The sequence below is a fragment of the Prinia subflava genome, chromosome 5, assembly GCF_021018805.1.
Source record: "Prinia subflava isolate CZ2003 ecotype Zambia chromosome 5, Cam_Psub_1.2, whole genome shotgun sequence".
Lineage (NCBI taxonomy): Eukaryota > Metazoa > Chordata > Aves > Passeriformes > Cisticolidae > Prinia > Prinia subflava.
Genome location: NC_086251.1, coordinates 57970715 through 57995434, shown reverse-complemented (window position 1 = coordinate 57995434; position 24720 = coordinate 57970715). Strand labels below are relative to the sequence as shown.

Here is a 24720-nt window from a genome sequence, read left to right as displayed (position 1 = left end):
GCTATTCTGGATTTGAGTACCAGCTTTGTGCCTGGTGTTTTTGCTCTGCCTTAGTCCTGTTAGTCTGAGAGAGGGAGAACCACACCGTATTTGAGTAACACCCACTGAAGGGCTGTTCCCAAATGCATTTCCTGGGGCTATTTAATGGAGAACAGCAACGAGCCCGGCTCACTTTATAAACAAATTCTGTTTGGCTGCACAGACCGACTGTGGTAGAGCTGACTGGTTCAAAGAGAAGCAGAGCTGAGCAGAGGAGCTCAGTTTGTACCTGCTCAGGGGCTGGGGGGTGACCCACACATTCCTCAGCAGAAGCCAGGCCAGACACAGCCCAGTTCCTCATGTGCCTCTCTCCTCTGACGAGACCCAGCTCTGCAGCTCACCCTAACACAGCAATAGCTCATCCTGGGGATTGGTAAAACTAAGGGAAATGCTGTCTCCAGAAAGGCTCAGGAATGCAGCAGCCTATGCTACTGCCTTGCTAATGCTTCACACAGTTTTCCAGACTGGAGTATTTTGCTTGCTTTATGCAGCCACTATTTATTATTTAAATGATGAATCTGGAAAATTTCCCAGATCTAATGTCTGCCCCATTACTTTTTTGTCTCGGATACTGCAGATAATCAGATGAGCAGTAAATCTACTCTGTGGAATAGAATTAATTTTTTTTCCCTGTCAGACAACTTGTGAATGATTTTTCTTTTCTTCACTCCCATAAAATATCTAATAGGTAAAAATAATCTGTATGCCAAATACACAGCTATTCCATATGTATCTCTAAGTGGTGCATCTGCAGAAACACCCCTGAGAGTGTCTTTATCTTGGGTAGCAGGGAAGACTGTGTGAAATAATCCCTGGCACTTTCAGTTGGGTGGGTGAAGGGTCATACCATGGGGTGGCTTGGGTTTCTTGGTTCTATGTTTGGTTCTTTTTGTTTGTTTAGATGGGGGCTTTTAGCTTTGTTTGGTTTTTGGTTGGTGTTTATTTTAGCCAGGTTTGATTGTGCTGTTTCTCCATTCTCTCTGATTGTTTCTGACGTCCTTCCTGAATTTCTCTGGAGCCAGACCACCCTGCTGAGCAGTGAGGGGATGTTTGCCAGTGGCCCTGGGCATTGTTGAGCTGCTGTTGGGTCCTCTGGCTCCTGCAGCAGAGGGAGAGGGGCTCCTGGGCTGTGCTGGGGAGGCACAGGGGGGTGGCATCCACTGCCACGCTGAGCCCGCAGGGCTCTCCACAGTCCTGGCCTCTCGTGGTGGAGTGGTTGTGACACAGCCTTGGGAATGGAGAAAACATGAAGGAAACGCCCTCCCAGAACAACCAGCTTGATTCTGAGCCTCCACACCCAGTGTGAATTACACCTTTCCTTGAAAACAGGAGGGGTTTTGTTGGGTTTTTTCCTCTCACCCCCTCCATGGGGATGAGAAACTGAAGGTCGGGAATGAGCCCCCCAAGGCTCATGAAGAACAAAGCAGAAATTTTAACTCATGTGAAAGGTTAGTGGGGAAAATCAACATCCAAAGGCTGCAGCCAAGGAAAGGGGCTTGTTTGGGCAGAGCCTGAAGCAGAGCATGGGCATTGCTGGGAATGGGAAGTGTGAAATGGTGGGATGGGGAACACACGGCCCTTTAGCCCTGCTCAAAAATAATAGTGCAGGCTTTCTTTAACTTCAGAGTTGAGAGTTTAGTCTGCCCTCAGTAAAAACAAGTTACATTAAAAAACTGTGCACCAGAAAAAGCAAACCTCTTTTTCCTGGTTTCTGCTTATAAGATTTACAGGTACTTAAAATAAACCTATGAAAAACAGACCCAGTGTGCTGGAATTTGCTAACTAGTGAGAGCAATTACCTCCAGGTCCCAAGACCTAACGGAGCTCGGCTTTTTGGAAATAAAACTTGGCAAGCGCTTCTTCCTGCTGCTGTTGTAAAGGTGTACATGAAAAGATGTGCTGACCTCTGCCAGAAACCCCAGGGATGCAGTTCAGAGAGATCCTCCTGTGGAGGGGATGGCTGGAATGAGGCAGCACAGATGGGGACCGGTGGAAAACATTCGCTTCTCATTGTGTGGCTTCAGCGTGGCAGATTCTTTGCAATTGCCTGGTGTACCACAGTAATTAAATGGGTCAAGAGCAGTAAGTTCAGATACTTAGCAAGAAAATAAAGACCTCACTTGACAGCCAGCAGCGGGCCGTGCCTGTTTCACGGGAGTAAGGAGAATGAGGGCAGGTTGTGCAGTAAAAGTCGATGGGAGCCTTTTTGGCAATGATTTTGTGCTTCAGAGATCACCTCCCAATTAACTGCAAGTGCTGCAGTGGCTGGAAGTCAGGTTGTCTTATGAAACTAATGCTCCAATTTCAGATGTCCTAGAAAAAGGGAAACAATAGACTCTGTTTTTCTCCTTTCAGTGATATATAAGTAAGAGAAGATAAGAAAAGTAATGAGAAAGACACAACCAACCTTTGTTAATATTGAAATGTAAAATAATCCCGTTTTCACTGGACTGTTTCATGCATGAGGGGAAAATGAAGTTGTGCAATGAAATAAATATGATAGAAGTGAAATCCAAGATGGGAACTGATTTTTATTAGACTCTCTGCTTTGGAGGGTAGAGGTAGTTTCACACCAGCATTTTGAAGGAAATTTGTTGTTGTCAGTGCCCATCGTTCCTGGCTGGGGAAAGGAGCTCCTGTTTCCCACAGCAGTTTTAAAAGTCCTTTGGGAAGGATGAGATCTTCCTCTTAAAATATTAAGGGACAAGTAACAAGAATGTAAAAAAAACCCATCAAACCCATAAAATGTCTTGTGTCCCAAACCAGGAGCTCTCTGCAGACCACCTCCTTGTGCAGATTAAGAGATGGGATCAGCTTTGTTGCTGTGTTTGTAGATTCTTTTGGACTGGGCACTGTTAGAATGGTTTATTTTATTATTATTTGGTGCTCGCCTGCCTGTGTCTGTGCTGATGGGAACCAGTGTCTGGCAGTGAGGACCAGATTCTATCACAGCTTGATACAAAACACCTCAGCTCAGTCACAGGAGGTAAATTCAGTCTCAGCTTCAGCATCTCACCACGAATCCCTCAGAAGCATTGCTCATGTCTGTGCATTGTGGTTATTAGGTGCGAGAAATACAGTTTTTAAAACTGTAATTAATCATTTCTCAGTAATCTCTTTTTCTATGCTTTTATGGCATCAATGGGTATGACTGTTTATTATGTCTTACCTATAAAATCTGACCTGTTTTATATACTCTTTATGGAAACAGTGTACAGTCATAAATTAAAAGATGCAACTGTTTTGGATATTTTACTGGTGGTCCTGTATTTTCCTGCCAAAAGTGCAGCTGTTTTAGGTTTCTCAGGATAACATTATAAAAGGCTGTGTGCGTTTTGCAAGTTTATGCTTGGATTGCCAAGCCAGAGGTGGAGTGACTCAACCTTCCCAGGAGCAGCGTGTACCGAGCGAGGAATCAAAACAGCGGCCGTGGAAAGCCCTTGGTGTCTGTGGGCTGTGTCTGGTGCTCAGGGTTGGAGATGTCCCCATGCTGGGCTGTGGATCTGTCTGTTCGATGGGGTTTTGGTGCAGAACTGGGGAGAATCTGTCTTGTGTGTGTCTCATGGGGTGCGGTGTGGGATGGAGCCGTCCTTTGGCTGGAGGTCTTGGCGTGTGTGGCTGGGGTGGAGCCCCTGGAAGGAGCCAGGGGAGCCAAGGGCGGCAGTGCCAGCACAGGCAGCGTGTTTGTGTTTCCATGTCAACTCCTGCTCCATTCAGCTCGTGTTTCCATGTCAACTCAGTGCTCTGGAAGGCTTGGGGCAGAATTAGATGGCTCTGCAAATGGGTGATGATGCTTAATTAATGGGGAAGTTTAGAACCTTCTTTAGCCAAAATGGTGGTGGCCTCCCCCAGATGTAATTCCCAGGGTCAGTGGGCTCCAGGCACAGTAACAAGCAGAGGAAGCTCAGCCCTGTGGTCATCAGAGCAGCAGAGGCAGCCTGGGGAATGTTTGGCATTAAATGGCAGAGCTGAAACCCTCCTGTTCCTGTGGGAGTGCAGGAAAGCTTCTGGTGGTGTCCTCGTCTTGGCAGGGCCTGTGGGAGTGAGGTCATGAACACCCCCAGAGCGAGCACAGAGAACACAAACCCCTGGGTGCCCTTCACCCTGTGCCCCCAGCGCTGGCTGGGGCAGCCTGGCTGAAGGTGCATCACTGCTTTAACTGGTGGAAGTTTTATCCTGATGTGTCCAGGGGGCAGCTCCATCTCCTCGCTTTCTCTAAAAAGCATTGTGTGAACTGCGGGGTGTTTGCTGTGTTTGATGTGCTCCGAACTAACGCCGCTCTTGCCGCAGGTACCTCACCCACGTCCGAGCCGCCTCTCCGCAGGACCTGGCCGGGGGCTACACGTCGTCGCTGGCGTGTCACCGCGCCCTGCAGGACGCCTTCAGCGGGCTCTTCTGGCACCCCAGCTAGCCAGGGAGCGCCAGCCCGTGGCCAAGGGACACCCAGCGGGGCGAGCAGCCACCCGAGGCAGCAGAGGCGGGGCAGGGTCGGCCGGGCTGCCCTCACTGCTCCGTGCACCCCTCCAAAGCAGCTGCCTCGAAGTGTTACAGGGAAAAAAACAAACCCCGTCTGCACCAGAGCTGTGTGAAATGGTAGAAACATTCTTGTGGAGGGGGAAACTCGTTAGTCATGTGGCACTTTGCTGAGGGAGGCTGAAGCAATAAGCCACATCTAATGGAAGATGTGAATAACTCAGCTGTGTACGTTTGAGGCTTAAAGAAATACACTTGTAAATTTTTTTTAAATAAAGCCAGACTTTAATAAAGTTTGTGGTTTACTCTTATTGCAGGGTTTTATTTGCACAAGCATTTAAATGCCATTTTGATTATAACATTTAGTGTCAATATTCAAGCCTGCATTTTCTTCCCATAAAACTCGTTTCCCCAGTTTAGACAAGTGGGTTTTTCCTCCTGCCAGCTGGACGAGATGAGAAACTCTGGAAATATGCTGACACAACTCTCATGTGGATCCTTCCTTTGTGTCTCACTTGGTTCTTACCTCTGCTTGGAAAACAAATCTTCAGCTCAAGGTCTTTCAGCTGAGGTGCTCTAGAAGCAGTCTAAGAAACCTCGATACAAGGTGAAGTCACTGAAGTAATCAAAATTGTGGGGTCCCTTTTGGGGTTTGTTTGTTTTGCTTTTGTATGTTTGCTTTTCCCTGTTTATCTCCATTTGCAACTTCTCTGTCATAAACTCAGGAGCTTCTTTAGGTGGGAACATCCCTTTGGCTTTGGGGGTGATCCTGCCACCTGATGTGATCCTTTTTGTATTCCTTGCCTGCTCCTTGCAGTGGAACATTGACAACTGCAGGAGACAGGAAGCTGCTCAGGACGGGCACCTTGGACCGTGTTTTAGAGGCCACCTGCTCATCCTGCTCTGAGGAGTGCACTGGATGGATGGATTTTTGCTATGCTGTAATAAAGAGAAGAATTAGATCTATTCCAGACTTGGTGTTTTCTTGTTAAAGAAAATGGGGGGAGATGGCAAAATTTCCATTGCCCTTTGAAATCCCCTTGGCTGTGCCCAGAACAGCTGCTGACGAGGAATGTTACAGAAGGCAGAGGTGAGGAAGGGATCAGATTCTCCTCTCTCCTCTCCTCTCCTCTCCTCTCCTCTCCTCTCCTCTCCTCTCCTCTCCTCTCCTCTCCTCTCCTCTCCTCTCCTCTCCTCTCCTCTCCTCTCCTCTCCTCTCCTCTCCTCTCCTCTCCTCTCCTCTCCTCTCCTCTCCTCTCCTCTCCTCTCCTCTCCTCTCCTCTCCTCTCCTCTCCTCTCCTCTCCTCTCCTCTCCTCTCCTCTCCTCTCCTCTCCTCTCCTCTCCTCTCCTCTCCTCTCCTCTCCTCTCCTCTCCTCTCCTCTCCTCTCCTCTCCTCTCCTCTCCCCTCCCCTCCCCTCCCCTCCCCTCCCCTCCCCTCTCCGAACCTCTCTCCTCTCCGAACCTCTCCTCTCCTCGAATCTCCTCGAATCTCCTCGAATCTCCTCTCCCCCAGGCAAAGATGCACCTCACCAATGATCTCTTTATATTCACCTTGTAAAGGCCCAGGTCATGCCCTAATGAATGCACAACTGCATGTGTATATTCATATTTATAATTTCAATACACTCATTAACTTGTGTGTAGCTTGGCTGTTATTTGTTGTATCATTTCTTGCACACAGAACTGGCAACTGCACAGAAAGCTGGAAAACCCCTGGTTACGAGTACAGTGATCTGTCTGCTAGACTGGCATCTAAACTGAAGTTATGCTGCTGGAATAACGCTGCCATTCAGTCCTGAAGGGAAAAACCCTTTTACCAGTTCAAATCCTTCCCTGCCCTGGCACTTCAGTGAAAATCAGAGTTATGTATTTTACAGGCTTGACCCAGAAATGGTGATCAAAGCCTGGTTTCTGTTAGTGGTGCCAAGCCCTGAATTTGGCCTGTGAAGCAATGTAAGTCCCAGGCCCCCACAGATGAGGCAGTGATCCCAGGGTGGCTGCACCATTGCGGGGTGGTGGAGAGCCCAATCGCTCAGGCAGTGTTTGTGGGGGTCCGGAGAACAGCAGCCACATTCAGGTGTTTATGGAAAGGCCGGGGGCAGCAGCTGGAGAGCAGCAGAGGCGCCAGGAAACGGGACAGGCAGTGGGGCAGAGCCCCAGCACAGCCGGGCTGGAGCTGCAGGGACCGGGGCTGGAGGCCTGAGCAGCAGCGCCGGGCTCAGGCAGCCAGGGAGGGATCAGGGAGCCCGGGTGAGGCGGGAGGGCCTCCCCGGGGATGGACAGAGGTGATCCCGCACGAACCCGGCGGCGAGGGCTCGCTCCAAACACCGCCCCCGCAGCCGAGGGAAGGAAAGGCCTCACACGAGCCACGAGCAAAACAAATCCGTGGCCCTTGGTGGGGATTGGGTGAGAACCAAAAATGCAGCGGGCTGCAGGCTCGGGGCTGGAGCGCTGCAGCGCAGCAGGGCCAGGAGGGTGACAGACATCTGGTTGCTGGGCGTGAGCTCGGAGCTGGGGCTGAGGGAAAATATCTGAAACTGAGAGGGCGAGCCGAGCTCTCTGGCCAAATAAACTATTTGTGGTTGACATTGCCCAACAATAGTTTGGAAGGGTAAGAAAAGGAAATCAAAGGCAGAGGCTTTTCAAAGCCCTGCAGAATACAAGCAGCCAGCCAGAGAGATCATCCAGGGACTGCAGCAGGGGAGCAGGCAGAGGTGGGGAGAGCTGGGAGAGGGCAGAGGCACAAAAGCCACGGGAGGACACAGTTTGCAGGAGGACAGAACTGTTTTTCAGGTGCTGGTTTCAGCCTGGAACCGCAATGCAAGCATGAACTTCATCTGCAAATGTGCAAAAAACATTAAAGTTTTTCTGGCTCTAAGTACGGGCAAACACAAAGTTAGGAGTCAACTAATCCCTAACTAAATCTTGGTGTTAAAAAGCAATTTTTACTCAAAACCTCAGGATATTGGGCTATTTGGCCCTTTTGCTATCTCAGGTTAAGCTTTTGAAAGGTTACCTTGCTTACACAAGAGCTGTTTGTGCATCTGCTAACCATAATCCAATATTCTGAAACCAAAACATTTGTCAGGGAGAATCCAGGGCAGGGGTTATATAAGTTCCTAGACCTGACAAGACACAAAAATCTGTTCTCCCCACAACTTGCACATTATCAAAATGCTACAGCAGAAAACTACCCCAGGCCCTGCCACTGAGTTAGCACAGGGCATGGAACAATGGAGAGCAGGGAAGTACCAAAACACATTTATTATAAAAGAATAAAGTTTTAATTTTTTGTAGTAACAACAATTTCAATGGATCCCACAATGAGAGGATGACTGCAGGAAGCAAAGCTCCCAAAGGAAAGCTGCAACTCGATGGGAACAGAGACACCCCAAATATCCTTTGCACAAACTAAGGCAGTCACCACAGCCCTGGTCCTCAACTCAGAACCTTCTCTTCTGAAGAGTCTTGGCCGGTACACAGACGTTTTGAGGCTGGTTTTGCTGCAAAAGGTTAGAAAAAGTAAATTATTTAACAATGTACAGACTGATTTAACCACAAGCTCTGGAACGGGGAGCTCCGTTAAGGGATTTAACAGGAAGAGATGAGAGTTAAAATCAGGATTAACAGTCACAAATGAAAATTCTTAGAGCAATAATGGGGGGTCTTTACTGAATGCCAAAAAAGACTTTCAAAAAACCTGTATGGAGCTACATTTTCACCAGCATTTCAGTGCTACCCAACAACAGCATAAAAACAAGGTCCATGGCATTAAAGCTTTATAAAAATCTCCTTTCCTCCAGTACATGTGACTGTAGACTGAGAGCCTCCCTCTGCTTCCTTGGTCAAGTAGTGCAAAGCCCAAGATCACTGAAACCAACCAGTTTCTGGTGTACTTTAAGAACAAATGAACAATTATAAACAAAAAGAAAACAAACACAAAACAAGCCAATTCAGCAATGAAGATCTCTAAAGGTATCTGTGTCTCCATTCAATTGAATCAGATGCAGAACCTGATCCTGCTGATGTTGGTGACTCCAGAGCTCACTGATCTGTGTGAGCACAAGGAGAAGGTCGGAGCTGGGCCCAGTCCCAGTGCACTGATCTGGGCACAAACACAGCTCCAGTTCTGAGGGACTGAGCTAACAGAGATGTGTGCTTGGCATTAGATCACACAGCCCTGAATATCCTGCACTGGAAGGGCCCACAGGGATCACTGAGTCCCCATCCTCCCCCGGTGCACAACCTGAGGGATGAAGGTCTGGTTTATGGCCTGTGGGGTGATCCTGTGCAGTCCACCCTTTCTCTGGGGAGGCTCATGCTGGGATCAGAGGAGCAGGCTGCTGCTGCCCTGCAGCTGCTGCACACGTGCGGGCGGCCGCATCCACGCCGCTGTCACACGCCCGGAGTGGCCCACGGGGCCGAGCAGGCGGGAGCAGCCTGAGCAGCACAAGGTGCAGCCTGACATCCCAGTGCCACGTGGGAGCTTTGTCCTTACCTTCATCAGGGCAGGGCCTCTTGTAGAGCACATCTGCTGGGATCTGGAAGCTGAGGCACAGCATCTCCTTGTTGGGCGCCACGTTCCTGACCGGGACAGCGGAGCAGCGTCCGGCCAGGGAGGTTCCCAGCGCAGCTTCCGCCCGCTCCTGAAGGTCTCTGGCCGGGTCGCTGTGCTTGGAGAAGCCGTAGCAGTGCACAGTGGGAAGGGCAGCGGGGCTGCAGGGCTCCCCCACCAAGAGGTGCCTGAAAACATCCAGAAACTCCACAGCCAGAGCCGGCAAGTTCATCACGATGTGGAACGCGGTTTTGTGCTCCTCCTTCAGCAGCGGGAGCTCTCTGCTGAGCTCCTCCCGCACGGGCCCCCGCAGGAAGTCCCTGCCGTCCATGTTGAAGGCCTTCACCGTGGTGTGCACCTTGTTGAGCCTGCAGTTGTGCAGCAGCCAGGCGTGGGAGGCGGGGTTGAGGTCGTTGGCGAACACCCGGCAGCGCCTCTTGGCCGCGGGGATGGCGAAGGGGCCGATGCCGGCGAAGACGTCGAACAGGACATCGCCGGCCCGCAGCAGCTCCACGACGCGCCCGTGCTCCGTGCTCAGCCGAGGGTTCCAGTACACTTTGGAGAAGTCCAGCTCGTAGGAAATGTTGTTTTCTTTGACCTGCAAGTCCAAAACGTTTGCTCAAGCCTCTGTGTTCAAATGCCACGCAGATTTAAGCACGATCACTAATTAGGAAAATTAAAAACCAAGGTGCCTCATTGAAAGGTAATGTACATCAGCATTGTGCCACTGGTAGCACACGTGAATCTTAAATAAACAGATCACTAACTAATCAAATAACTTAGAACTTAACTCATCAGGAACAGCCATGTCCCCAGTGTCAGTCCTGATGGCTGGCTTTATGCAGGTCTCAATCACCAGGTGGAAATAAAGCAGCAACTTAAAATGACCCTAAAGAAACCTGAGGGTTTTTGAGAGCTGTGTGGCTGGCTGACAACTCCTTTATTGAAAGCAGACCTTGGACAGATGCCCCAAGCCCTCCTTTGTGGAGTGCACACAGTAAATAACTGTCTGAGAATGATAGGCCCAAGAACAGGAACTGTCAGCCAAATTCAAAACCACTGGGAGCCAGCTCTGCAGCTTGAAAAAATACTGTATTTCATCTCCCAGGGTGACAGAGTCTAGAAATGGATCCAAACCCAAGCTTTGGGATGACCACTATCTTAAGAACAGACCTGAAAAGGAACACTATTTATCCAGATGAGAATGGGATGGAAGGTAATACTCTCTTTGCACCAGCATGTGGAATTCTCTGATTCCAAAGTACAATAACTTAGGATCCAGACCACCACATCGTTTGCTTTGCCAGCAGAAACACCCTGAAGTGTCTCTGCACTCCTGGATGCAGCTCCAGGGTGTGCGAGGTGTGTGGTGACACCATCTGCATAATACTCAATTGTCACTGCTGTCTTGACCATCCAACAGCCTTCTCTCTGCATGAACAGGACGTTCCACCAAGCTATTCAACCTTTTATTTGGTAATATATATCATGTTTTCTCCTTTGAAAGTATAAAGCTGCTAACAGATAAGAGAAAATATTTTTGTGGAAGCACTGGCCAAGTTTCCAGCTACAGACAAGAAACCCTGTGTGAAGAACACTTGGCAGTAACACAGAGATTACACCTGATAAATGTCAGAGCAGGGCAGACAGGAGGTTTGTCTTGCTGCTGACAGGAGAGGAAAAAGGCAAAGGCAAACTTGCAATGTTGGTGAGATTGAAATTTCTGTACCAGCCACTGTACAAGGCTTGGTGAAATTAGGAAATGGGATTATCTTAGATCAAATCCACATCATTAAATCCAGGCTGTGAACATGGAAGAATACATGATCCCTTCCTGATCTCTACGGCTGAGTTTGCCCTTGGCAGACCAGGACAAAGGAATGCACAAGTGACAGCCAACCCTTAGGCTGAGACAGGTGTCAGGAAGGGCACTGTGCAAAGGAAGGGGCTCAGCACCATCCCTGCATCACATCTCTCCAGAAGATGCCTTTGGGTTTTAGCACATTAAATTTAAAATACCAGGGGGAAAAGGTTTCCTGTACCTTTGTCACCAGGTTGTTCTCTCCAGCAAGCACTTCCATTTCAAAATTCCTGTATGTGCTGTCGATAATATTGGTTTTATTCACTACACAGGTGATTCCTGGATTCTTGTCCATTATAACCTGGCCTGAAAGAGAGGGTGAGAGATAACTATGGTTAAGGAACCATGACCTTTTAATGTTCTTCAACAGCCACAACAAGCCTGTTTACAGCTAAATGAACAAAAGTAAGTGTGTGTTGGAACAGCCTCCCTCTCAATGACTCAGGGCTGCAGCTGTGACCTTTCCAAGGCTGGCCCAGGGCTCAGTGCAGTGGTGAGAGAACTGTGCCCGCCTGTACAGTAACTTTTTAACAATATAAAAACCAGACCAATCCCTTCCTGGGAGGAGCTGTTCCACCTACCAATCAAGTGTCTGTAGGGCAGCTGGTGATCCCTGAGGTTCAGATGAGCAATGTGGCCCACACGGCTGAACCCAGAGGTGACGTCCTGGCCCTCGGGAAGGACGGCCCGCAGGATCTCCTCCGACTTGAAGTTCTCGTAGGTCAGCTCCAGGCGGTACTCGCACACCTCGGGATGGACACTGAGCTCTTTCAGGACCTGTTGCTCCGACTCTCCCAATGAGAATTCCTGGACTTTATGAGGATCCAGGATAACAAATCTGCTGTCCTCATCCTCTGGGTCCTCCAGCACCCGCTTGAGGCCGGGGCGCTGCAGCACCGATTGTTTGAGTGACTTCAGCACGCTGTGCACAATTTCCTTCTTGACTTTAAGAGCTGGAACAACCACTGTCCTTTTGAAAGCCTCTCTGTCCAGCACTGTCATCCCACGCACTCCAGGATGTGGCAGATACAGTTCTGGATTAGTTTTATCCTCCACGGTTTCGGGCATTGTGAAGAAAGTGTTTTTTTTAACTACTACAAAGAGCCCAGGTATTCTGCCAGAATGTTGTGCCAATAGCATCCAAACTGCTGGAAATGATGTATTTGATGCAGCTGTCCTAAAATGATTAGTTTTCAGTAGTCTGGCACAGCATCCCAATCTCCACAAAGTCCTAGAAGAGAAATTATTCATTTTATAGACATTATGTAATCATTCCATTTAAAAGGCTGCAAATCACATGGATTTGCTGTTCTCTTAAACCAGAATTTCCATCTGTACCAAACAATCCACAATAGCTTAGTAAAGCTCTTTATTATGAAATATATGCTGCAAATTTCTGTTATTTTGCAAATGTACTCTTAGACTCAAACATTAAATGACTTCAAGCAGTGAGCTAATCCCCTCCTGCCAAAAAACAATGACCTCTCTTTGTTCTAATAAATGTGATATTAATCTCAGTAAGCCAAATGGAAAGACTTCTACTGTCTTGATCCTACTCCTGTTGGATCCCTCCTGTGTCTGGTAAAATTCATTACCAAGCAGTGGTTGCTAGAAAACAGTTATTAGCAACAGTGGTCATGATCACTCTTTGGTGATTTCTGCCTCCCAGTGTAAGAGGTTCCATGCTCTGTGAGATCTTTGCTCCATGAGGTGCATGCCAGAAAGGTCATTAATTAATTGCAATGTCGCGAATGAGGTCCAGAGGAGCATCAGTAATGTCTGTTCCTGCCACTGAGCCCTGCTTCATCCACAGGATGGCAATTTGAAAAGTGGCTTTACACTTCTCTAAATGGTTTCCTCCACTAGAGACACACCAAAAGGGCCCAATCCTCTGCCTTGGCACTGGCTGCTCCAAGGCAGGAACTAATGGTTTAGGTGGTGCTGGAGGCTGGCATTTCTCCTGACTTTTTTAAAAGCTTGTTTTGAGAGAGAGGCTCTGCAAGGAGATTGATTCTCTTGCCTGCCTCCCTCAGCCCTGCCCCTCTCCAGGGTCACAACAGGCTGTGTGCTCTCTCTCCTTCACAAACCCTGCCAAAGCCGGTCCTGCTCCCGTCCCCTGTCCCGCCCAAACCCCAGCTCCTGCCGGGACTCTCTACACCCCCAGGCAGCCCAGCTCCCTGAGCCAGGGCTCTGGCAGAGCACACCTCCTTCAGAAAGGCACACTGCATTCCGCACGTCTCCTGCACTGCACAAATCCCTCAGACAGACGCCTGAGCATCCCCGTGCTTCTCCTGGGGGCGGAAACGGGTGCCGTGAGAATAGAACAGGCTGGAAAAGACTTCTGGGATCATCAAGAACTGTGACCCAACACCCACAACCACGGCACGGGGTGCCTCGCCCAATATTTCCTTAAACACCTCCAGGACAGTGACTCCACCACTTTGCTGGACATCGTTCCAATGTCTGACTACCCCTTCTGTGAAGAAATTCTCCCTAATGTCCAAACTAAGCCTCCCCTGGCGCGACCCGGGCCCATGTCCTCTCATCCTGTCCTTGCGTTAAACACACTAGATAAAGCCGCCTGCAACGCTGGATCGGGCTGGAGGCCGCTGCCGCCACCTTCACAAGGCGCCTACGGAGAGACACCATCCTTTCCCTCGCCACCACCATCCCCGCTTATCCCGTTCTCCCCTCATGGAATGTTCTCCCCTCAGGGAATTCTCTCCCCTCAGGGAATTCTCTCCCCTCAGGGAATCCTCTCCCCCCGCTCGGCCCCCCCCGTCCCCGCCCTCACCTCATGCCGGGCCCCGCGCGCCGCGCGCGCGCGTCATCGCCGCTGCGCCGGGGTGGGCGGGGCCGTGGCGGTGACCACGCCCACAAACGCCCCGCCCCCCATGGTCCCCCAGCGGGGCGGGCACTGCGTGCAATGGCCACGCCCTTCACCGCTAACCACGCCCCCATCTAGACCACGCCCCCGGTTGGCCCCGCCCCCGACGCGCCCCTCAGAGGCGCTCGGCGGGCGCGGGGGGCGATGGCGGCGGGGCCGCCTTGGGGGTCCGGGCGGGTGCGGCCCCTGCCCGCCCGCGGCTGGTACCTCTCCGCCCAGGAGCGGCGGGAGGAGGACGAGGAGGAGAAGGATGAGGACGGGGAGACCACCCCGCTGCTGCCGCCGCCGCCGGGCAGCGTGCGTGTGAGGGGCGGCGGGGAGGGAGCGCCCTGAGGGGGCTGCGCTGGGTGCTGAGGGGGAGCGCGGGTTCACAGGACGGGCGGGTCGCGGCTGTGCGGGGCGGCTCCGGGGTGACAGCACTGGGGAAGGGGTAACCACGGGGAGAGCGGGGTGAGCCTCTGCTCCCCTCGCTGCTCCCGATCCCTTCGACTCCCTGCTCGCTGGGCGCTGGGAAGTGCTGCCATGTGCCCTGGGCCCTGTTGCGAGCGCTCAGGGAGAGCCTGCTCGGAGCTGTAAATCTCGCCGTGCTCGTTTTGCGCTCCGCTCGAAGGTTGTGGGCGTCTTGAGATGCTTACGGGGCGGCGGCTTTGTGTGCAGAAGGATTTGCGTCCTTTTAGAATGAGGAGTGACATTTTGGATTAAAGAAGGAAAAAGCTGACTGTTGCCCCCTCCCTTGAATTTCATTTTAGGAAAGATCAAAACACCTCCTTCATTAACTGTACTTTTTTTTTTTCTGTCCTTTTCACAGAGTTCTTCAAGTCGTGGTTCCTCCTTTGCTTTCTCAGTATTTAACTTAATGAACGCAATCATGGGCAGTGGGATACTTGGCTTATCCTATGCCATGGCCAACACTGGGATCATGGGGTTTAGGTAAGTTTTCAGTTTTTACATATACTCATTTTTCAAATCATCTTGTAGGTTTAAATTGAACAAAGCTTGATTATTGAGACTCCTGTGCAAATCTGGGAAAGAAATAAATAGTGCCTTTCAGAATTGTTGCTTAAGATCTTCCCCTTTTTGATTTAGTCATTCAGATCTGGCCAAACATAAATCCTACCCAGACATTGCATTAAATTGCCACAGGGTGGCAATTTCTTGGCCATTACTCCCGATAGATTGACATTTTCCTTTCAAAACTATGATCTCCTTTAGTTCCAGGAATGGGCCTAGTGGAATAGGATGGATATGTGGCTGAAAACTGTGAATCAGCTTATGCCTTTGTTTGCACTTTTGCTTGTTGCAAATGCTAACCTCTGGGTAATGGGGCCAAAGTCACTGAATTGTCACTTTGACCATTTCCTAAGCACTGGTTTCACTTCACTGGAGGATGTGTGTTTGAGTATATGTGCACACACAAACTCCCATGGTTATGACCATTCTGCAATCCATAGGTCAGGGCAGCTTGGCGAGTTTTGGGAAGATCAGAGACCACGTGAACCAGTCAGCAGATACAAGCTATAAAACGAGGAAATCTTGTAGCTTAGTTATTGCAAAAGTAGCATTCTTAAAACTCGAAAGTGCATTGTGCTGTAAAAGTGCTTAATTGTGACTATTTTGTGGTTTTTCAGTATCCTGCTGCTGATTGTTGCCTGCCTTGCTTCTTACTCTGTGTTCCTGCTGCTCAGTATGTGCACTCAGACTGGTAAGTGCCAAGGATTTATCTAACAGTGAGCTCTGAAATGTCTCCTCAGTTTTATCACAGAGGTTTTATCACCCAGTGTAAAGACTGCAGTTTAACAGCATGTTAACAGTGGTGTCTGACTGACTGACCTTGAAATATTTAATGTTTTTAACAATTAATATCTGCCATTTAAAACCAGGATTTTGGTTCTTTTTATTCAAAGCCAAAGCCAAACTGACTGGTTTCTAAATTTTAATTTTTTTTCCAAATGTCTCTTATCTTTCCAGAGAGATCCTCTGTTTCTGCAGCAAAATTATTTTGGTGCTGGCTGAACCTCACTACTTCAGTGTATGCTTTTGCTTTCAGTGAATGCTTAGGAGCAGTAAAATAGCAGCCTTTCATTCTCCTAGGAGTAGTACATGTATTTTTTTCCCTGGTTTGAAATAGATACCTTTCAGGTTTTTCAATCATATTGGATTATCATTATTCTTGTGGTACTTTATAAATGCAGTGTATAGAGCATTTTTGATGCTGAATAAGAATTCATGGTGCAGTGCTTGGAAACTGCACTGCTTTAAGACAGTTCAAACAGTTCATTCTAATACCTGCAGTCAAATCTGCTCATGTTTTAATTCCTGCTTCTTTTCATTGCTCCTGAGTTGTTCCTGGACTCCTGGTACACAAAGATCATGTTACAGCAGGATGTCTCCCGGCTCATTGTTTCCCTCTCATCTGTTTTCCTCTCTTTTCAGAGGTGGTGGGAGAAAGCTTCTGCTTCTTTCCTCCTTGGCTCTGTTTTCTTTAGCTGCCTTTGGTCTCTCAGGTGATGCTTCCTGATTCTGCTTAGATCTGCTGCTCCTGTCCCCACCTGTTGAGTGATCTTCATGCATTCTTAAAAAACACCCCTCAGAGGTAGGGTGGCTTTTATGCTTGGTGTTGTTGGCTGCTTGCTGATTTGGAATTAAGTCTTTGGTATTTTTTTTTCTCCTTTTGGAGTGCTGCTTATTAAAAAGGAATCAGAACCTGAAACACTTAGCTAGAGAGGTACATGAGAATCAAAATAAAAAAAAAGGGGGGGAGACTTGAGGTAGTTTTAATGGCCTTTTTAACCTCTTATTTCAGGCTGAAAAATTCTGTATTTTATGGGCATTAAGTGGTATTAAGATGTTGTCTAGTAAAAAAATAAAGAGATTCTTGCAAAAGAATTAGGATGGGGGGGAGACCTAAGGATTTGAGTTTATTGAAATAAGAAGAGTTTGGATGTTCTGAACTCAGGAAGGGTTTAACTCCTCAGTTCTTGTCCAAAGGCAACAGTCCACCCCAGGAAAGCATTTTTGAAATGCATACAGTTGAAGTGTCAGGATGAAGAATTTCTCTTGTCTGAAACTAATAATTAGTTATCACCTAGTGCTGGCAGGTAGCACTTGCACCAGAACCATGTCTGGATAAGTGTGCTGGATTTGTGACTTTTGTGTTTGTTTTGCTTTTTAAAAATAAGATTTGAGATTATATCTCCTATAATTCCTGCCAGCTGTTGAAGTAATTAAATGTTAGATAGCATTCCAAAGGTTTTTTGGAACACTGTCTTTAAAAAGTGGGAAATACAACCTGTTGTACCTTGACAAAGTAAAATCTCTGTACATGTTTGATTCCAAGGTAGGTAATTAAAGTTTTTCTTTTAAAATTCTATATTAATTTGTAAACAGTGTTACAGTATTAAACTTAATCCATGGGAAAAATTGGAAGGACATTTTAGTATTTTTATATTAAAAAAAAGCTAGAAAAATTTAAAGGGCAGTGAAGAGGAACTGTTGAAATTGTTTGTAAACTATTATTTAGGAAGGAGATGACCTATAAAACACCTTCTGAAAAGAAAGCACTAATACTAATTCCATTTTAAACAGAGGCCAGGATTTATTAAGCACAGGTATTTTAGCTGCAGTTCAGAAACAAAGAGGTGTCTTCGGGTACTCAGTTGTGTTGGTCTGGACTTTGACAAAATCAAGTGATTTGTGTAGACCAAAAGGCTTAGCAAGACAAATATTCCCAAGTGTTGAGTTGAGATTGGTTGAGTCAGTGCTTGTCCTGGTGTTAATTCAGTATTTGGGCTGATAAAAGCTCAGCTTACTCTGCAAAGCAGAGGAATTGGGTATTTAAGTAGGATACACTTTGAAGTTTTGTAGCTTTTTTTTTCTTTTCATTTTAGGAGTTAGTCACAAATATTCCTGGTACTACACTTGCCCCTTCACATTTAAAGGGATCATTTCCATGGAGTGTTAATAACGTGATAAAAATTAAGCTAATCAGACAGAACTGATTTATCTTTATGTAAATTGCACTAAATAGTTTTGTTCCACATATTCTTGAAATTACAGAAGTAATGTGATCATGTAAGAAGGCTTCCCAGTGTTTACAGGACTAAACTGATTAAACAAACAATTACTACAGAAAATACTCTAAGGTTTCATATTGCTCTTTTGGAATTCTGTGGGAAATTTTGCTCTCTTTGCTGATAACTCCTCACACATGTGTGCTGTGTATTTGTTACCACGTGGTAAAAACAACTTGCTCTTAAATACGTTTATTATTTTATTGTTTTGTTTTTTTAATGGCAATGAAGATGGCTATGTAAAATGATTTTTTTTCCTTGTGATCAGGTACTTCATAAATGGAAATTAGGAAAAAACACAGGGTAAAATCTAGTAAGATGTGTTTTTGTTTAATTATATCTGTTAGAGATAGTCCAGGTTTATGCTGAGCATTGATGCTGGCTCATTTAATTTTGTTACTTCATTTATATTGTCATAGTGTGCTGGTGTCTGTAGTAGAGCAGAATGTTGTCAGGTGTCCTGACAGTAGAATTGTGTGGGTTTGAGATTCCTTGTAGCCTCTGAGCCATTCACAGCACTTTTGTGACATCCCAAGAAAATGAGTGGTGTAAAACTTTCTCATCTTTTTGATACTGCTTGACTTTCTAATAACAAAATACAGAGTAACAATGGAAGACTTTAATATGACTTCCTCTCTCTGAGAAGGGATTGTTTTGAGTTGCAGCAATAACAGGAGTGAGCTTCAGCTAAAACCCAGCAAAATTATATAGGAAACCACAGGCTGTTTTAATGTAATTATGTAAGTCAGGTGCAGGTAAGAGCAGGAGTTTTGTTTTGCTTTGGGCTTTCTTTTGTTTTTTTTTAATAATAAATTTCAATCAAAGAAGGTGTTTACCTTCCGCTATCTTGAAAATAAATAGGGCCCAATTCCTAAAAGCTGGAAAGATAGTAATGTTTATATTTGTAGAAAGATGAAAATGTATCCTCTGTTGTCATCCTAATTTTAAAAAACCTGTTGTTTTAAGAAATAAAATATGGAAATATCTTATATCTAATTGCTAATGCTAATTTCATAACTCTTCACCCACAAAGAAAATCTTTGGGAGAAGGCAATGTGCCATTAATGTATTACTATTATATTTTAAATATTACAACTGCAGATACTAATTTGAGTTTGTGAAGAGTCTCTGAATGGTTGAACATAGAGCTGTATTTTGTAGCAGGAGTACAGGTGTATATAAAAGCTATTTTGTAAGTAAAAAATACTATGAAATACACTTTTAATTTTGAGTTTTATTAATTTAAAAATGGGAAGAAAGGGACAAAAATAGAGCTTTCAAGCTTTTCAAGTTAGAGATACTTTAGCTCTTTTCTTTTTTTTTCTTACCAACAGCTGTCACTTCTTATGAAGACCTTGGCCTGTTTGCATTTGGATCAGCTGGAAGGGTGAGTATTCATTTTTACCTTTGTTTTTCTTCATGGTGTCGTGCTTCTGATATAGAACTGTTGTTTGCATAGTAAAGAGACATAAATGAAATAAGCAGTGTATTACTGACAGTGTAGTGTGCTGAAAAATCCATTACAGCCTGAAGCTTTTCACTTGGTTTCAGTTCATACGTCTGCTCTGTGGAAGCCAAATTTTAGTTAAACTTACACTCCTTAAATGCAGGATTTTGTGCTGTTTTCCTATCAGGGTGTTCCCTTTTAGTTGTCTGTACAAATCTGCTCCCTGCCATTGTTGTCAGGTTGGCTCAAGGTTCAGATCTGACACAGTCCTGCCTCTGTTGTAAAAGTGTTGAGAGACAGGTAAATGATGGATCTGCTGATGGTGTTCCAGCATTTAATAGGGATCTAAGATAAGGGATGGCTTTTCATGTCATTTCCACAGCAGGAACAGCTAAGAGTACATATAATTCATGTTATTTATTTCCTTTTGTTTAATAAGCTCTTCACATGAGTATGTCTTACTAGTTTTATCTCATGATTTCAAAACACCACAAAACCCCCAAAACACCAAACCAACAAACAAAGGCAACCAAACAAAACCACCATCAAACTTAACCATTTCTGAAATGACTAATCAAAATGTTAGCTATTATTTTTTTGTAGTGTGTTCTGAATTTCTTTTTCCCAATAGTGATATTATGCAGTAACAGTGGGTGCACAGGAAATACTGCCTGTGAATACTGCACATTTAATCTTATGAATTCTGTGCTCTGTGTTCCAGTTACACCTTCCTGAAAACAGGTTTTTACCACACACAAGGGTGATTTTAATGTTTTACTGAAACAATGCAAATTTTTTAAAATTAGTTTGGATTAACAGGCTAGAGACTGCTCTCTTATATCTAAATATCAGAGAGAATTAAACCTGAGCTATCAGGTGTTTGTAAGGCTTCCATTAGCGTTAATAAGCAGATGAATGTACTGTGAGGATCAATATTTATTGATCAAATTAAGAAGTGATCCACCTCAAGAGATAATAAACCTTGATAACAGCAAAGTATAAGACCCATCTTTTTTTACAGGAGCTGTTCTGTACACGTTAACCATGAGCCATTACTTGAAAAAGTCACAGAAATGTAGAGCTTAAGAAAGAACTGAAATGTGACTTACTGTGTGTTTGCCCTGAAGCAGGGCTAAACATACATAAACCATTCTTGGCAGATGCTTGTCTATTCTGTTATTTACAAGCTTAAGTGAAGGAGATTTCACAGCTTCACATCACAGTCAAAATGTGTATTTTTTTAAAAATTCTTCTTAATATAGTGTTTTATAATTTACAGTTCAAGTAACCCATACTGAAAATTATCTGGTCTTTTATTTTCAGTGTGAATGGAGAGTACTGGAATATTTCTGTGTTGGAAAGCTGTTCTTTTGATAAAATAATCAAAGTTCACCAAGCTTTCCTGGTGAACTGATGTTTTCTGAACAGTTGTCTTTGTCACTTGAAGCATCTTTGATATTTATACACTTTTCTTAAAATTTGCCTGCAAGACAGGCTTTGCTGCTTCTGATTGTTTTGTCTCAAACTTTTTTCTCTTTGCCATCCAGTAACTCTTTAAGTCATGTATTTGAGGTCTGTTTCCTGAATGCCTTGCTTTTAGCTGATCTTGTTGATTTTTAGGCTTTTCTACTTCACCACAACTATTCTGAATTCTCATCTGCCCCTGAATACTTCTCACTTCAGTGAGGCACAGATGACTTTTTTTTTCTTTTTTTCTCTGCAGCAGGACTTACTTCTCCCTCACACATAGGGGATGGTACTGCCAGGCCTGTGTAGAACCTTGCTTGAACTGGCAACTTAGTTTGAGTAAACTATTGGTTAACTACTCCTGAAGTAAGACAATTACTCAGCCTGGTGATTTCCTTTCAAGTGTATTTTTCTGAGATCTGTAAAAATGGAAATATTGTGCTGTTGGAAGATTGCTGATTCTCCCTTTCCAAAGGTGCAAACTATTTGTTTCCATCTATGGCAAATTCCAAGTTGTTATATTTTTTCTTCCTTTTCTCGGTGAGTTTTGAACTGACTTAGAATTCATTTAAAATCTGAAATGATTTTTTTCAAAAAACAAAATTTGCACTTCTCATTACTGTAGCTTAATTTTTTTCCAAGTTGGCTTAATGGCAGCACTCATTTTGGAAATGTCCTATATCAAGAAGAGCAGTGAGTACAAAAAACCCTGCAGCTGATGATCATGGTATTTTAGAGCTAAACTCAAGAGAAAACACTGGAAAAACTTTATAGCAACTTTGAGGGTTTTTTTTCAGTTGGAAATGATTTTTTTGGTTTCAGATAAGCATTTTAATAGCCTGTGAGTATTTTTGCTTCCATATCAGTCCAGTATGAATAATAACAAGTGCTAAGGAGAAGTCTATGTGGTTTACAAGTTTAAAAAAACAATAACATTCCTGACAGTCAAAACCATTCAGGGGTAAGGAGTTACTCTTGAGCTTGTACAAATCTCTGCTGTCTGTCTTTTCAGAGATAAGTGATAATTTTAATTTGTATTCACCTGGTATCAGTTAGAATGCACTTATGTTTTCAGTGATTTAAAAGCCTTTTCTTCTGCACAGCAGGCTTCACTGTATAGTTACTCTTGCTTTGTCTCAGAATAAAAATGTGACATTTTCAGGAAGAATTTTTCTTTCCATGTTCGTTTAAGACTGTGCTGGTTTCCATGTGTTAAACTCCTCACTGAGGAGAGGATTCCCTTCCTTTCAGGGCTTGTTATCACTTCTACATCTGGTGTGTTTAAGATAATACATGTGGTTTATGCCTGCTGTAGACATATGATTTTAGTTATCCCTACCCTTTCTAAAGAAATCAATTTTTTTATAGGTCCTTGTTGCAACTACAATCATTATCCAGAATATTGGAGGTAAGAGACTTCATATGCTCAACATTAACTGTGTGACAAGCTTCAAAGCTCCACAAACACCAAAGGCAATAATTAAAGTGTTTTTAAACAACTGATTAAAAGGACAGAAAACTTAAGGGAAGGCTTTTGTGACGGTGCTAAACAGAAGGGCTGTAGTTGAGGGGTGGATGGGGAATTTGAGGGTTGGATTCTGTGCCTGTTGCTGCATCCCAGGATGGAGCACATCCACTGGAGCTGCTCACTGAAGGGGCTCAGGAAGCAGCAGCTCCTCTCTGCTGTTCTGGACATTTGTATCTGGTAGCTGCGTTTTTTCAGATCTTGTGTTTTGGGTTTTGCTGTTGGGACCTGCTTGTGCATTTTAGTGATTTGTGCAGCAAGTGAATGTTTACTTAGCTGTGATGTTTCATGTGTTCTGCATTAATGGGAGCTTTCTTTTTTTAGCTCAATAACTTGTTTTTTGGGGGAGTTATCTTCCTGACTTACATCATGTGGGCTGTCCACTTCACTGTTTGTATTTTGTCTTCTTTGGTACATGGCATAATAAAATAACACTCCCTGTTTTTGTACTTGAACTCTTACTCAGGTACGCTCACATACTTGACAATCACTGAGTATTTAGAAATTATTTGTCTGAAAGTAGACAGAACAATTTGAAGTCTAATAGAATAATTTTAATTTTTCTTTTGTTGTAAGTGTTTTGGATGCTTTCTTTTAAATGAGGAAATAATCTGAAAGCTCCCTCCTCTGTTCCCTACCACCAAGCAGACACTCATATTCATATACAACAGAAGGAAACAGCATTCCAGGGCTGTTCTTTCTGCTGTCTCTTCCAGAGAATTCACTGATTGCTGTTTTTTGTCACTGTGTAAACACCTAGAACTAAACAAAGTAACTGTGCTTTCATGATACACTTGGAGTATTTTCTTATACTAAATGTTCCAATATAATAAAAGGTGCCCAAATGAAATGGGTGTAAAAATCCAAGCATTAATTTTAGGCAGGAGTGACCATAGCAATTCCAAGATTAAGGACTGTTTATTCATACAGGTTTTAGAGGATGTTCCGCAGCAATGAACAAATCTTTTAATTTCCTTTCCCGTTTGTGTGGACCTCTAAATAAGCAGCACAAGAGAAGGAGGGATATACAGAGCAGGTTCTGGAGATTCTGGGATCATGTACAAGACTGTTGTCAAAGGAAATATGACTCTGATTTCTTCCTCATCACAGTTCATAACCTCTGTGTGCCATTCTTAATAAAATCCATCTCAGTAACTCCCAAACCAGTGGATGATCCAGTGCAAGGCCCCCATGTCAGGAACCAGCTCTGAAGGTGACTGTACTGCAGGCTGAGAGCCTCCTAAAAAAGAATAAGGTGCAAAGAGTTCTCTTCACTTCTCACACAGCCTTGGCTCTTAAAGAACTGCATGGAAAGAAAAGAGTTTTTCTTGTCTTTCTGGTCCTTCTGCACATTTTTTGTGGGAAAACTGTGGAGTGTAGTTTGTCCTGAGTGGGATCCACGCTAGGATTAAGTGTAAAACCTGGGCTCTGCCTGTTGTGCTGGTTTGGAGTGTTCCCCTCTTTCTGCTTTTCTGTCTGGCTGAAGGAATCAGGAACGTGGTGTTGGGCAGACATCCAGACTCTGTCAACATCTTTGATTTCAGAGGAAGACTAAAAATAAAATTGTTTTGTGTTACCTCTTCCATAATCAGACCTGGGTTGCATCATACAGTATCTTATTTCAGAAGTGATTAGGGAGCATGAGATAATGAAAGATGGCTTGTGATTAGGCAACTTTACAAGGGTTATTGTCACTATCTGCATCTAGTCTGGGCTTTTTTTAAAGTTTGCTCTGATCCCTTCTAAAAATAGTCTAAGTGCAGAAGTGATTTACATTAATTTGTGGTGGAGAAGGCATTTTAGTAATGGTTTTAATAGTTACGCTTTCCAATTTGTCATCTTTATGTTTTTTTAAAAAGAAAGCTTAATGTGCAAATTTGAATTTGACATTCTAATTGCATACACTTAGGGATTTGTGTAGATAGGGGAACTGACTTTTTCTATTACCAGGATACCCAAGGAAAAAAATAAACATTTTTGTACAGCTGCTGGAAAGCACTGATTGGTCAAATTAAGGTTAAAAAAATTGATTTCAAGTACATTGTTTGGAATTTTAACATGCATCTCTAACATGAATATTCAACTTTTCCTACAGATTTTTACTTGTCCCTTGGAAGGCTTTTGATTAATCCATGTAATACAAATCAAATAGTAAAATCCATTAAAGTACCAAGGTTAACTAAGGATGCACCAGGATACTCAGTTAACTTTTCGATATCCAAATGTAAATTAGAGTCATTTTAATACCATAACTCAAAAGACTTAGAGAATATGTAGAGCTTAGTGACTAAACTTGGAGATCATTTGCCTTGCTTTCCTTGGAGTGAGTATGTTCTTGTTCTTACAATATTGGTATTTGTTAATGAGGGAAAAGAAAATGAATGGGGATGGCCAG

The 24720-nt window shown here is 44.8% G+C and overlaps 3 protein-coding genes across 6 annotated transcripts in view; 2 read left to right on the top strand and 1 right to left on the bottom strand.

The window, feature by feature from the left end:
- MNAT1 (MNAT1 component of CDK activating kinase) overlaps nt 1–5478 on the top strand; it is a 116708-nt gene extending 111230 nt beyond the window's left edge. For both annotated transcript variants that reach the window (XM_063399569.1, XM_063399570.1), the window contains one exon: nt 4330–5478. In XM_063399569.1, the coding sequence (XP_063255639.1) occupies nt 4330–4450 (121 nt within the window). In that variant the 3' untranslated portion in view covers nt 4451–5478. The remainder of the gene's footprint in view (nt 1–4329) is intronic.
- Nucleotides 5479–7762: 2284 nt separating this feature from the next.
- Nucleotides 7763–13809, bottom strand: TRMT5 (tRNA methyltransferase 5). Of its 2 annotated transcripts, none has more exons than XM_063399563.1 (5): nt 13724–13809; nt 11511–12160; nt 11111–11235; nt 9012–9666; nt 7763–8016 (listed from the first exon to the last, which is right to left on the bottom strand). In XM_063399563.1, exons 1-5 carry the CDS (start codon nt 13726–13728, stop codon nt 7952–7954), a joined length of 1500 nt encoding a protein of 499 aa, XP_063255633.1. In that variant the 5' UTR covers nt 13729–13809; the 3' UTR covers nt 7763–7951. The 2 variants fall into 2 exon arrangements, with proteins under 2 accessions (XP_063255633.1, XP_063255634.1); XM_063399564.1 differs by lacking the exon at nt 13724–13809 and adding an exon at nt 13498–13643.
- An 86-nt stretch (nt 13810–13895) lies between these two features.
- The window catches only part of SLC38A6 (solute carrier family 38 member 6), a 37600-nt gene continuing 26775 nt past the window's right edge, over nt 13896–24720 (top strand). For both annotated transcript variants that reach the window (XR_010080643.1, XM_063399566.1), the window contains exons 1-5: nt 13896–14113; nt 14625–14746; nt 15445–15518; nt 19221–19273; nt 22169–22208. Coding sequence is in view for 1 of the 2 variants with exons in the window: in XM_063399566.1 (XP_063255636.1) it covers nt 13961–14113; nt 14625–14746; nt 15445–15518; nt 19221–19273; nt 22169–22208 (442 nt within the window). In the remaining variant the exon portion in view is untranslated. The remainder of the gene's footprint in view (nt 14114–14624; nt 14747–15444; nt 15519–19220; nt 19274–22168; nt 22209–24720) is intronic.

What these genes read in the sequence shown, in the direction of transcription:
- TRMT5 (XM_063399563.1), bottom strand. An exon ending in GCCCTACAGACACTTGATTG is followed by an intron (nt 11,236 to 11,510) that starts GTAGGTGGAACA and finishes CCTCTCTTTCAG; the next exon opens with GCCAGGTTATAATGGACAAG. An exon ending in GAGGCCCTGCCCTGATGAAG is followed by an intron (nt 8,017 to 9,011) that starts GTAAGGACAAAG and finishes AACCTTTTGCAG; the next exon opens with CAAAACCAGCCTCAAAACGT.